The sequence below is a fragment of the Mauremys mutica genome, chromosome 5 (assembly GCF_020497125.1).
Source record: "Mauremys mutica isolate MM-2020 ecotype Southern chromosome 5, ASM2049712v1, whole genome shotgun sequence".
Lineage (NCBI taxonomy): Eukaryota > Metazoa > Chordata > Testudines > Geoemydidae > Mauremys > Mauremys mutica.
Window position 1 is genome coordinate 20,848,172 of NC_059076.1, and position 14,208 is coordinate 20,862,379.

At 41.4% G+C, this 14,208-nt stretch overlaps 1 protein-coding gene across 1 annotated transcript in view; it reads left to right on the top strand.

Annotated features, from left to right (window-relative positions):
* The window catches only part of BMP3 (bone morphogenetic protein 3), a 28,222-nt gene extending 14,857 nt beyond the window's left edge, over window positions 1–13,365 (top strand). The window contains exon 3 of the mRNA XM_045019771.1: window positions 7,322–13,365. Within this exon, the coding sequence (XP_044875706.1) occupies window positions 7,322–7,513 (192 nt within the window). The 3' untranslated portion in view covers window positions 7,514–13,365. The remainder of the gene's footprint in view (window positions 1–7,321) is intronic.
* Window positions 13,366–14,208: the final 843 nt, after the last annotated feature.

The following is a 14,208-nucleotide window of genomic DNA, read 5'->3' on the forward strand; positions in this document are numbered from 1 at the left end:
GTAAAATCCAGCTTGGCTCCTATTAAGCTCTAGAATGTAGTAAATTAGTAATATTTTATGTCTGTTCTTTAAGGGGTAGTTGTAAAAATGGCTAATATGAAGTTAGAATTGCTTTATGCAAAGATATAAAATCAAAGTTATATAGCAGAATTATTTTTGTCCAGAATCCAAATGTGCTGTAAATTGCTTATTGGGTAATAATAATGTGTGAACTGGTGACTGTCCAGTTTAATCAAGCATAATAAAGAACTGATCCTACAAATGCTTATGACCAAGTGTAGTAATTACCATACTGAGTTAGTCCCAATAGAAACCGGTGAATGGGACCACTTGGTGTAGTAAGCGCTATGGTTGGTAGTAAATATTTGCAGGGTGGGGCTCTAAAACTGCTCTGAAAGGGGGAGGAGGGTGTAGAGTCCTGGAAGTGGATGGGACTCTGAGTATTAGCCAAGGAGCTAATCAACTCAAAGTCATAACAGTCATTTGCTAAAGAACTGTATTCTCTGTCCAATGCCATCCTGAGACACATACATAAGCTCAAGAGCCCTGATCCTGGAACCCTTACTTTACAGAGTTGCCCCTATGGCTTTGAGTAAGGATTACTCTGGTGAGTAAGGGTTCCATGATCTGGCCCTGTTGCATGAGCTTGGCTTCTTGAAATCAGTCGGCCAAATTTATTTCTGGTGTAGCTCCACTGGAGGTCATACCCACATCTCCCAGCCTACCAAGGCCGCGAAGTGGGATGTAGTATGTAACAGAGACCCAAAATGGGGGGGTGGGGACACACACACGCAAATTATTCCTGGTATCTGGAAACTACAGTAGATGTAGGGTTCATTGTTCTTGCCATAGCGTTATCTTCTCCATTTTCTCTTTTTCATGTAACTAATTGCCAGCCCTGAAAGCAAAATGATTTTAAATTGGTGTGGAATTTTGGGATTAATCGGAACGATGTCTTTTTTTCAATGAAAGACAGATGAGATGTATGATAACATCCGGGATAATTTAGTCCGATATGGGCCTGATCAGGAAGCCTTTACTTAAGTAAGCAGTTCTGTTGATTTCAGGGAGACTGCTCACTTGAATTAAGATTGCAGAATCAGACTCTAAAACTTGGAGGCCTGGCTTCAGTTTTGTGCCTTTGCTGAGAGTTCAAAAGGAAAACAAGGAGGTTTGCAGTGTTCTTGGAGCCATGTTGTTAGAAAGAACTGGTGGATGAGGTAACCTTTTTAATTGAACCAACTTCTGTTGGTGAAAAAGACAGGCTTTCGAGCACCACAGTGACCTAAAGAAGGGCCCGGTGGAGCTCCAAGGCTTGTCTCTCTCATCAACAGAAATTGGTCCAACAAAAGGAATTAACAAGATTGTTTTACTACCGCTGAAAAACATTCTACTGGGACTTTTTGGCTTCTCCCTCTGTGATTGATAGCATCCATGCTCTATCATACCTGTATCCCCACGGATGGGTTTGAAACAGACCCTTAACTTTAGCAGCAATTTGACCTGGACTTTTTCCATGTTAACTTTAAGGACATTAAGTTATAGCAATGCCCTGGGCATTTCTCTGGTTAAGGCTGTGTCAGCACTTCCAGTTTCAACCTTGTTTATAAGGATTTTAAATGCAACTGTAAAAAATTTGCTCTGGGGATTGACCTTGGCCCAAGAGCAAATAATTCATATATGTAGCAATATTTGAAATAGATCAGTGTGGCTATTTTAATTTACGGGAATGCAAAAACAAAAATAATTTTTAAACTAATTCTCTCAGCTGCTCCTTCTACCTGGAAGCACTTTACATTTTAAACTAATTTGAGCATGTTGTGAGCCGTGTAATATGGGCAAACAGATGGATATTTTGAAAGAAGTAAAACAAACAAGGAAAACAATTTTAAGCCACCAGTTATTCTGTGTGAGACTGCTCCAAACCCCACTGGATATCTGCTACTGACTTCTATGTGATTTGGATCATGTCTTACAACGACGACACTATTTTTCTATCTGTGGACAATAGTTTTTTCCCTATAAATGCTACACTTCAGTATGCTGGTGTAGAAACTGCATCTGCATAGCTAAGTGGACCAGTTCCTTGGACATTGTTTAGGGTCTCTAGATTTAAAAAAAATAGTATTTTCTGCAGGGCTTCAGATCCTCAAATGTATTTAGGCACCTAAGTCCCGTTAATTGCAATGAGAGCTAGGTGCCTAAATACTTTTGAAGATCTGGGCCTTCAACTCCCAGTGAAGAGTAGCTCAGCTCTTGGTGGAGTGTAACAGTTCACGTCCAGTAAGTAACATGCCATTTCAAAACTGTGTATTCGCCTGATGACCCCGTGATGGCTTGGTAAGAGGGCGCCTGTGTTGTGTAGCAGGTAAATGGCACGTGGTTTGGTTTGGTTTTTTTTAAATATGGAGATCCCAAGGCAAAAGAAAAGTCCCTTTATCCCACAAACTGCCAAACCCCAGAAAATAGAAAGGGTAATAAGAACATGCACCTTTTGTACCTAGCACCTTCTTTGTGTAGCACCCTGAAGGGCCCTAAAATATTTCACAAACCCTGGGCCTGATTCCCATGGCCTTGCACCTCTGGTAGTGAAAGGCAAATGCATACCTCCCATTCTGATGTGATCATTTTACTATCAGAGCTCGTTTGTATTCGCTGCACTAGTGTGAATCACTACAGGAGGTGCAAAACCTAGAATAAGGGATTGCTCACCATCAAACCGGGTCTAAGGTGGCGTCCGTTCTGCACTAGGCATGCCGCTCAGCAGTCTGGAGAGGGGGAAGTGAAGATTAATTAGTTCTCACAAAGCTGCTATTTGACGTGTAGAGAAGCTAAAGGGAGACAGTGTGCTTACCCGGACGTCGGAGGAGATTTCCCACCTTTTGCCAATTTACCTGAGAAACCGTAGTGGTTTCTTAACAGTCTTCTTTAAACATTTAGAGTCAAATTCATGCTCAGTGAAAGCAGTTGAGAGTCCACGGAGGGTTGAGCTCAGTTGCATGAGGTCTTAATTTGGTTCTGAGAGCTAAATGCACTTCACAGGAACGGTTGCTATTTATTGTACATATTACTTGGTGCCCAGTAGTCCGAACTGAGGTTGGGGCCCCATGGCGATAGGCCCTGTACAAACAAGGAAGAAAGAGTCCTTGCCCTGGAAAACCTTCAAGTCTACATAGATGAGATGGCAAAGAAGGACCATTAACCCCATTTTACAAGCGGGTCCATGAGGCACAGAGGGATTAAATGACTCGTCCAACGTCACACAGGATGTGTGTGACAATCATGAACTAAATCCAGATCTCCTGAGTCCAAGGTCAGTGCTGTAACCACAAACCCATTCTTCACCTCTAAACATGTTTTAAAAGGCTTGGTACAAACGTAGGGCTTGAGCCTGCATTTCTTAAGCGTGCAAAGCTCCCACTTTTGGGGTACATAAGGAATGTCGGATTGGCTCCTTAACGTAAACTTAAACGTGGCCTTTGAATAACTCTTTCCTGTGTACAGAGGGAGCGTGTCTAGTTTATTATTAGTGTCGTGCCTCTGGTTCCATGAAAGTCAACAGCAAATTCCCCTTGATTTTGGGATCCAAGGACTGCCTGTTGTGCACATGTGCAGTGTGAAATACAATTTGCACCATGTGAACCAAAATCCACTTTGGTTTTCTAGTGAGAATGAAGATCCAACACATGACAAGGAGAAACAGGCAGGTTGAGAGCCATGTAGTATTTTTGATCCATGCGCACGACTCCCATTGACATTCATGAGAGCTGTGCATTTGCAAACTGATACTGTAGCTGTCAGGTAATACCAGAAATTCATCTGTGCTTATGGTTATACAGTGGCCCTTGGGTGAAGGAGGCCTGAGCTCCATCTAGCCTGGTTGGCAAACCTGTTGGGTAATTAACAAAAGATGCACCTCTTCCCCTCCCACCCCCAATTCCCAGCCATACCCTCTCCCTGTTTTGGTTAAATGGTTAGAGTGCTGTCAAACCCACATGTGCTGAACTTGCAGAATACCATAGAGCAGACAGGCCAGACAGTCCCTCTCCCAGGTCACGAATGAAAGCTGGTCGCTGACATCATTCTCTCCACTCCTAATACATCTGTAATGACATTCAACGGGGCAGCAAGTCTCTCAAGGATGCGTGCAGCTTAGCAGGTGCAGCCCTAACCACAGCTGGACTCGTTCACAGATCTGGCCACTTGGAGGTTACTGGGTTTTTCCCTTACACCATTCCTCCTCTAAGAGAAAAATCTCATGTGAGATCCAGCCTGCTTTTCATTAGTAGGAACCAGACAGAGCAGACTGCCTTCAGGCAAAGGTGACGTAACACTCTGTGTGCAGGGTATATGCCAGTTTAACCCTTTCCGTTGGGAATTTTAAAATGCTCAGCTTTGGCCAGACTTTGCTGCCGGTGAAGTTGGCCGTTAACTTCAATGAGAGCAAAGTTAGCCCAAGCCTGAGCGCCTTGAAAATCTCACCCTAAAGATTTCGGGGCTGTGTATTTTCTGTGGGCTAGAGGGTAACACACAAGACATTTCAGATATTTAAGGAAATAGGTGTGATCCGCCCAGTACCAAATAATGTTGACACTTACTGAGACTCTTTGCCAGATGATCCACCACACCCAAAGCTCCCGCCCATGGGAGGCCTTAACTCTGAGCACCTTTGGAATCAATCCTGTAAACAGACGTGTACTTTAAACTGTTTAATTCAAAGCGTTTATTGAGATGCAATTGTATATTTCAGTGCTCCATCCAAAGTGAGTAGTCCAGGGTTTGAGTTTAAAACCCCACCCAAACAGAGTCAGATCTACTGATTAGCTGAACCAAAACCTCAGCTATTAAGGACAGGCATTATACCCTAAACTAGGGAATCCCTGCTCTCCTCTTTTGTGTGACATGATTATGGCTGATAGTTTCAAACTTGACCGAAGGAAACCGTAAGAGTGGGGAGAAATGCAAAGTCTTTAGGAAACTAAACTAAAACACCAAATAGCAACTTTGTTAAAACTGATGAATCTTCACTTCCCCTCCTCCAGACAGTTGAGACGCATTCCAAGTGCAGAACGGCCGCCATCTTAGACCCCATTTCAGTGATGGTGAGCAATCCGTGATCCTCTAATGCCTCGCACCTCATGTACCGCAGGTTCCCTGTCCAAAGAGCCATTCAGAGCTCCCAGTAAGAAGCTGAGCAAAAATATGAACATCCATTTTCAATTCCTATCAATCCAATAGATACCATGGATATTTTATCAATAATAGGATTCTTATTGATTTTTTTTTGTGAGAACTATAGGCACTCCAGGCCATCGAGGGCCAATAAGCTCCCCTTGATTTTTGTGCAGAATGCTCACTGAGAGCTGTGTGTCTGGAACAAGGGTAGAATACAACCTTAACCTTATCTATCACCTGCTTTCTGACTTCACAATTTATACAAAAATCTCAGGCCGTGGGAGCACTGAAATTTTAAAATGCTCTATAAAACGTTGCAGAGGAAATCACAGTCTGTCTTGAAAAAGCTGTCTCGCTGCAGGATCTCCGAGTCTGGATAGCTGTACTTTTGAGCAGTCCCTTCTCAACCATATTTGGCTTATGGCTGTAAAGAGGGCTCTGCTTAGAATTCATGGCATTTAAGGCACTCCATCCTGCCTTATTTCACTGGGGACATGGAGGTCTGTGGTAGCTTTGTTCTATTTAAAATCCTAATAATGTAAAGCTTATTGAAGCTTCCTGCAAGAAATTAAAAAGAGAATTTTACCGAACTCTTTGTGTTTAAGAAAAAAAAAGGGGGGGGAGGGGAGTGTCTTGCTGCAGGTAGATAGAGAGAGCTTCCTGCAAGGTTCTAACTACCTTAAAATGGAGTTAAGAGAACTCAGGATGTGTCCCGTGTATTGCTCAGTCTCTCAGAGTGCAGGAATAGATTCTGTCATCTGGAGAAGGAGAAAAAAAAAAGTTTGGATGATGTTAACCCTAACAAAAAACCAACAGTGGAATGTTCCCAAATGGATCCTTTTGAATTTTGCATCAAATGGTTCCTATCCTCGCTGAGAATAGTTCTAGCAACATGATATGGAAAATGTCCATTCTGACTCAGTGTGGTTGGAATTTAAGGATCACCTATCTCTGAGATAAAGCAGAAGAATACAGCTGGTGTTTGTTTGCTTAAATGGAGGCAGGTTGGAGATCCCTGCACATCACCAACATAACTACAAGTAGATATTCCTAATTATATTGCGTATATGACATAACGAGCCAGAATCTCCAAATTTTTCCAGTGCTTTTTCAGTGGAAAGTCATTTGGGCCTGCAGATCAGGTAGTTAGATGTCTAATCTCTGTGACTGATTTTTGCAGACACACATTCTATCTGTTGTGTCAGGAAAATTGCAGGCGCTCTGAATGTTTGGGCCACTGAACCTTGTAGTATACGTGCCTGACATTTGAGTAGGAGTATTTTTAACTCTGATTCCCAGGTTTTAGGTCTGAGATGAGTTATAAAATGATACTGTCCTTTAAGAAAGGTGTTCAGAACTTCAACAAAAAAATCATATTCTTGTTGGGTTTTGTTGTATTACTGTGTTTTCCTGTGTTACTAGTACTGCTACTTAGGTTACTGAAAATGAAAATATATTTAAAATCTTGTTCTAAATTTGTTTACTCATATTGGACAATGACGTTCACTCAATTTTGTTTTCTAGTTATAGTCAGTGGGCCAAATTCTGCTCAGTTATAGAAATGTAATTCCAGGTACCTTCAGGTTTACTGAGAGCAGAATTTTGCCTTAGTGTAAATAGGTTTACTACTGATGGAATTTGTTGGGTCTAGTTGTGCAATGATGTAAAATGATGGTGTAAGTTACAATCAGGTACATTTATACCCACTTACGCTGCTTTTCTGACTAAGCTACATCCGGCATATAATGTACATCCTGGTCTATATGTTTCTCATGCAGCCGTTGCCCCTAGATGGGGTGTGTCTCTTGAAAAGGCAAGAAGCTAAGGGCCGCTTTCTTCAGAGTAAGAAAACTCTAGCTGAATTGTAGAGTACCAGTGACACCCAGTGGCCAGTAAAATTAATCCAAGAATGGTATTCCCTGAAGATATCCCAAGGGATATACCATGATACTTGAGAACAGTCTTTAAAAGAGGTACTCAGAATTGCTGCCGCTAGCTAGCCTTTTTGACTCATCGCTGTCTTTCTTCAGGGAATTGGCTATATTTTGTCCCAAACAATGAAGCACAGTGTTACCATGTAAACAATACAGTTCTGTTTTAACATGCACCTTAACATTTCCTTCTCTTCTTCTTCTTTCTTCTGCAGGTCTTGAAGCCATCGAACCATGCCACCATCCAGAGCATAGTGAGAGCAGTTGGAGTCATCCCTGGTATTCCTGAGCCTTGCTGCGTCCCTGACAAAATGTCTTCTCTCAGCATCTTATTCTTTGATGAAAATAAGAACGTGGTGCTTAAGGTCTACCCCAACATGACAGTGGAGTCCTGTGCATGCAGATAACATCTCAGATGAGCCCTTTGAAATGTCTAAATTGAGCTGTTGCTTTTTCTTTTCTCCCCCGCCAATGCATTTCGTTCAAAAAATAGATTGATAAACAAACCTGAATAAGCGAGAAGATACTGAATGGAGATATCCAGGCAGGGGAACTTAAACTTAACTCACTCTAGAATCTGACTGAGAAGTAAGCTTGAGCAACTGGGGCTATTTCTGTTGTAATGGACAAATGAAAAGTGAAATTTACAAAGGACTGTTCAGGATTTTTTGGAACTGGCAGGAGGACAACCTTGATTTATTTTTGTACAAGGCTTTAAAGTGGCAGACGCTGTTCTATTTTTTTTTTTGGTCTCTATTCTTCTAATGACTAATGGGGAGGGAGATTAAGAAATACATTATACATTTGAAGCTAGGCCTTGGGTTACCAAACAGCTCAGCAAGTGCTAAATAACCTGAACAAATCTAACTTATCCTAAGAGCCTTAGAAAATCCAACTTAAACATTTATTTCCTTGATATGACATCATTGATTTCATGTGTATATTCATTGTTGTTTAGCATATTCTTTAGAATTCAGCCCATGTGACATTCCTCCCCTCAGATTAGATAATGTGAGTCCCAGTTATGCTACATGAGAAGCTGTGATGTCACACAGAGAGGCTTTTCTCTCATGCCAGAGTATAGTGGGAAACAACTGACCCAAAAGCCTAGCACAGTGATTTTCAACCTATGGTCCACAGATCCCTGGGAGCCTGCAGATTATGTCTAAGAATGCTAAAGGGAGTCATACCTCCATTTGAAATTTTTTAGGGGTCTGCAAATGAAAAAAAGGTTAAAAAATCACCAGCCTAGCAAAATGCAAGTATCAAACTCAGCAACACCGCTGGCTGAATAATGAACAAATATTTTATCTCATGTGTGCAGATAGTCCTTAAGCAACTCATAAATGTCTAAAATTGTTACATGAAATTTGCTGAATAATTCTTTATCTGTAGCTTATTTGTATGAACTTCATTGATTTAGTCTGTTAGCTAGTTCTGATTGGTTACAGAGGTCAGGTGGTATTGTTTCCATTCCCTTATTGGATACATGTTGCTTTTAGAATCAAATTGCCAGTTCAAAATTTGCTCCGTGAGAGTTTTCTCTAATAAATACATAAAATGTGGCGTTTCCATGAACATTCCTGCTTGTAAATACATTTGCTAGAACAGCTGAAGAAAGTGAATCCTACGGCCCATAAATGCAGTTGGAGAGATTTCACTTTTTATTGAAGGGAATATATTCTCATGGAAACATTTTTGAGGTATTTGCCCAACTCCTCATTTTCAGCAACATGAAACCTAGAAACATGGATGCTTTTGAAAGCGACTGCTGCCGATCAACACTGGAAAGAACAATAATTTAGTACATTTAATTTGTTAAAATGTAATTCTGGCCCCAACCTTCCATTTTTTTCAAAACCCACATCAGTAACTAACTTTGTAAAACTGCATCACTGATCATAAAATATTCACATTTCCTAATGAGGGGACAAATTCTCATAACCGAATCCCTTCACAGCTCTCATGGCAGCTGAGAGCTATACTGCTGTGTTAAGTTTCCCACTGTACTGAAGTCATCAACAAGCGGTTTCAGTGAGTAGACACCTACCTGAAGCTTCAGTGGTGCTCAAGTTAGTTTGAAAACTACCAATGATAATTTACTATTGAGTCATCAGTGCCATCATGTTTGCCAACTTGATGTGTGTCTGCAGGTGTGGAGAAACATAGACAAAGTTCCAGTCAAACATCGGGGGGAGTTTTGCTTCAGAAAAAATTGTAGATTAAGTCCTTAATTTGCTATAGGCCCAAAGCTCATTCATTATTGGTATGAATTGGGGCCAGATCCTCAGCTGGTGTAAGCTCAGTTAAACTCCAGTGGAGCTATGTCAGTTATGACAGTTTAGGAACTAGATCCTCAACTTGTATAAGGTCATAAAAATTCAAGTGTTCCGAATTTTGCCCTAGAGGGGGAGTTCCAATGAACTGTAAAAGAGAGACCCGTGGAAATGTAAGCCTCCGAGACGCAAAGCGGGGATGTGCAAGCCCTGTGTTCATAAGCTATGCCTGTGCAAATTCACTTCCATGTGTGGCAGAAGAGTTAGCACTGAAATGTGGTGAGTTGTATCTGAACAATTTGGGGGGGAAACCACATGTTTTTCTGATGCAAAGGGAAGAAAGATCCTTCCTTCACCCAGCAGATTCCTGAATTGCTGCTGGTGGAAGAAAGTGTCTCTGTCTGTGAGAGAGAGCCTGCGGACAGCATAAAGGGAAAGATTTAAAAGGACAGTTCAAAGCACCCAAGTGCCCATATTCTGTGAGTGATTACCTTGAACTTTAATCCTGCATCCATTGAGTGCACGGGACCCAGGACTGGCTTCCGCTAGCACACATCAGCCCTTGCAGAAGTAAAAAGTAGATGATTTTTAAATAAACTCCCTCCCTACTAGCTGCAAAGAAAAAATCCATTTTTTATCAAAAAAGGTACCTCAATGGCTGCTAACAATAAACCCTGACCAGCTCTAGTCACTAATCATTAGCGAGACTGTCCAAAAGAAAATTGCACAGAGCATTAGTGGGGAACTGAGTCAGTAGTTCTGGTATTTTTCCTTTAGGGTTAGGTGCCGGCTGAAGACAAATAGTTTCTTTCCCATCTCTTCCCATGTCATATTGTTGATGATCATTAGGGGCTAAGTTCTTTATTGTGATATGCACCCACACTTTCCCTTGAAGACAATGGGAGCCATTCACCTGTACACGAGGGTGGAACTTGTCCTAAATTTGTTTTTAAGTATTGCAATGTTTTTCCTTTTACAGGGCAGACAATTTGTGCCACACACTACAGTAGGGATGATTGATTTACCAACAGCCTTCCAGAAAGCCTGCAATTCTAACAGTTCTATATTAGGGAATTGGTATGCAACTGTCTCAGCCAATGTATGTATCTACTTTTATTAGGAAAAAAAAAGGATTTATTCTTGTTATTGAGGAATGGGGACTATTTTATGCTATTGACGTCATTAACCTGGAATGGAGAAAAATATTATTCTACAGCCAGCCAGAATTTTTTCACAGCAGTTTGGGTGGGGAGGGAATGTTAGAACATTCTTATCCTAGCTTTTATATGTGCTGTGTGTGGCCAAGAGAAAGAGAGTGAACAATAGATTCATGGGCCTAAATCCTGCCACAATGTAAAAGGCATCTCAACCAGTTAAGCAGACATACTATAAGTAGGCCAAGACACACAGACTTCTAGTAATGATGCAAAGGAAGAATATAGCCTTTGTCAACAGTGTAGGGTGTAAGCCTGGAGCCTAAGACAGGAAAGGATCATTGTGTCTGACCAAAAGGATGAGTTTAACCAGGAGGCGTATGCCTCAATGAACAGTGCCATTTTAACCTGAGTTAAGAACACACCTTCTACCTGCAATGAAGACATTCCCTCAGTTACACCTGTCCAAGCCAGAGCATCCCCATTAACATCAGTTACTTTGAATTGGCAGAGACATGTAACTGATAGTACAATCTGGCTGCTGCTCATCTGTCTCACAGACTGTCTCTAAACTTACAACTTTTATGTGAGTTTCAGGATTTTCGCCCCATGTTCCATCAGTTCTGTACCTGCAAAAGCAACCCTAAAGAATTCCAAATCACCACAGAAGTGTATCAAAGAAGAAACGGGGCGACAGGAATATAGAACTGTTCAGTGTACAAACATGAGAGTTGACCTTTACCGGCTCCTAGAAGGAAGTCAAACAGGATTCTCTTCCATAGATTTTTCATATTCAGCAGTACAGCACAGAGCTGGGCTATGAACATGGTTGTTAAGCAATCCAGGCCCTGTTTCTTGCTGTTTCCATTCCTGTCAAATTCTTATTAGGAAAGGCCTTCAATTTTCAAAGGGTACATGAGTTCACAATCTGCTTTTCAAAATGCCATTGCAGTCAATGGTCCTATTGGCTTCTTAAAACCATCCTGATTGAGTCTGTGCAGCACTGTCGAATGGTAGGATTTCATTTATTATCTTTTGATACCTCTTCTGTGGTGCTCCTAATGATTAAGGGTAAAGAAAGTCCTGTCCTGCCATTCTTATTTATGTGACTAGTCCCACTGACTTTAACAGAAGTCCCATGGAATGTTTCTTCCTGTCCGAGACTAGTATGGGCCATGGAACCAATTTCCCAGCTGACAGTTGCAGGAAAATCCCAGACAGGAGTGGTTGACACCAGACCACTGTCAGCGCAGTAACTCATTAAAATTTTAATTCTAGTATTCATTCTGGCATCCCAGCCTCAACCACTATCTGAGGTCCAAATTCTGCTGTCAGTTACTCAGAGTTGCTTAGTGTAACTGAATGCAGAATCTAGACTTAATTAATTATAAGGTCTCAAACTGTCCCCCAGCGTGGTTTTTTTAAACATTGTGACTTTTAAAACAGGGGTCACACTCAGTTGATGGTGGAAGTGGTTACAGCATCAGTTAGTCTAATGTTTGCAACTCTATTTTGCCTGATTCTGCTCTGATGCTCAATTTCATGGTTTAACTCCATTGACTTCAAAGATGTTAACTACATCACTGCAAATCGGGTTTAAGTTCAAACTATCATTAAGGAGGAAAAATAACCATCTCAAACTCTTTCATCAGAGCCACTCCTTTGCTCTCACCTATGTTGACATGCAGACTCTGCAATCACCCCAGGAAACCCCCTCTCTCGTTAACCGTGTATAAGTGACATGTTTTGTGCACAAAACTTTTTCATTCATACTTCTCAGTGAAGGTTTCTGAATAAAGCAATGTCTCCTTAGCATCAATACAGACCTTAAAATGATTTTCCAAATAATATTAGTCCTCTGTTTTATTCATGCTTAGTTCGGTTTGGAGTAACCACTCTGCCCATACTCTGGTAATTCTGGTCATTGGTAAAGGGCTCTGCTTCTCAGCTAACAAATGGCATCTCGTGCTAGTGCATTGTTGTTGCAGCTGGCTCAGAATACAAACAAGAGAACAACTTGAGCTACAGCCATATACCTCTTTAGCTGGGTTTGCAAAGCACTCAGTATTGGCCTCACTCTGCTCCCCTGAAGTCAGCAAGAAAGCTCCCCTGTGGGAGCAGAGTGAGGTCAGTGCTGAAGGCTTGTGAACCACCCTCCACCTTCAGGCCTAAATAAGGAATTACACAGTGTGCAGCATATGAAGCCTAGCCTGCAAATCCAGGCAAGTATCTTTACTCACACAGGAGCAGAGCCAATGAGACCACTCCTCTGTGTGAAGATTTGCAGGAGTGGGTGTCTTTGGAGGCCTGACCTTGTAAGTTACTGAGCATCTGCCAAGAGGTGCCAAGTGCCTCCAAGGCCCCAGTCCCTGTACCAAGGGCCCACCTCCTTAAGTTCCCATCACTTGGGAGATGCTCAGCAGTTTGCCGGGTCATTTTAAAGTATTGACCCATCTTCTTCTCCTTGCAAACAAACCAAACCTTTGTAAATGTTTTTAGTTTAGAAGTTAGTGTGTACAGACAGCGGCAGTAAGTAAAAAAAAGTTACCAAAAAAAGTTATTTGTATATGGAAAAAACTTTTACAGATGCTTTTAATTTATTTTATGGCTGTTGCCTTCTTGTCCTTTAGTAATTCCCATCTTTTGATGCTGTTAAGACAAATCAATTTGCACAACAGTTGCAAGATGAAATGATAGATCCTTGACAAGATCACAAGGGCACGTTGCAGTGACACTGTGAAGGACACATTTCACTACTGATGTATAAGCTTGCCTGCTATGTATCGTTTCCCTTCAATAATGGGAATCTCACTACAAACTATGAAAAAAATAAATAAAATCACTTTGAAATTTCATTTCCTCCTTTTGTACTCGAGTCTTCCAAGGATTATTTACTCTGCCGTGCTTTATACGTGCAGCACTTGGGAACGCAGCCAACAATTCAGCTAGACATTGCATTCATTAAATGAAGTAAATTATGGCTGGGAAGTGGGCCCTGAATGTTCAGTTAATGGTTAGCTGCTATGACAATAACCACCTCTGTAGTGCGTAGGACCTGATCCACAGCCCAGTGACGGCAAGAGGATTGCTTCTATTTCAATGGGATTTGCATCCGGCCTATAACTAGTATGCTGGTGTACAGCAATGCACCTGAATGTGATGCAATCCCCAGTAGGTCATGAGAGGCAGACCAGTTGAGAAGCTCTGGTTAAAGGTAAAAGGGGAGAAAAAAAGGGATCCACTATAGAGCTGTGGCTCTGAACCTTTCCAGACTACCGTACCCCTTGCAAAAATCTGATTTGTCTCATGTACCCCAAGTTTCACCTCACGTAAAACCTACTTGCTTACAGAAACCAGACAAAATCCAGAAGTGTCATGGCACACTTGCTAAAAAATTGCTCACTTCCTCATTTTTGCCATCTAATTATAAAATAAATCAATTGGAATATAAATTTTTACTTGCATTTCAGTGTGTAGTTTATACTGCTCTATATACCAGTGATGGTATGAAATTTTAGTTTGTACTGACTTTGCAGGTGCTTTTTATGGGGCCTGTTTCAAAAAACTAGAACTATCTATATGAGTCGATACCCCCTTGTTGAGAAGCAATGCTACAAGCCACCAAATCAGGAAGAGGAGGTAGAGGAAGTATTTCTTGAACAAAAATATCCC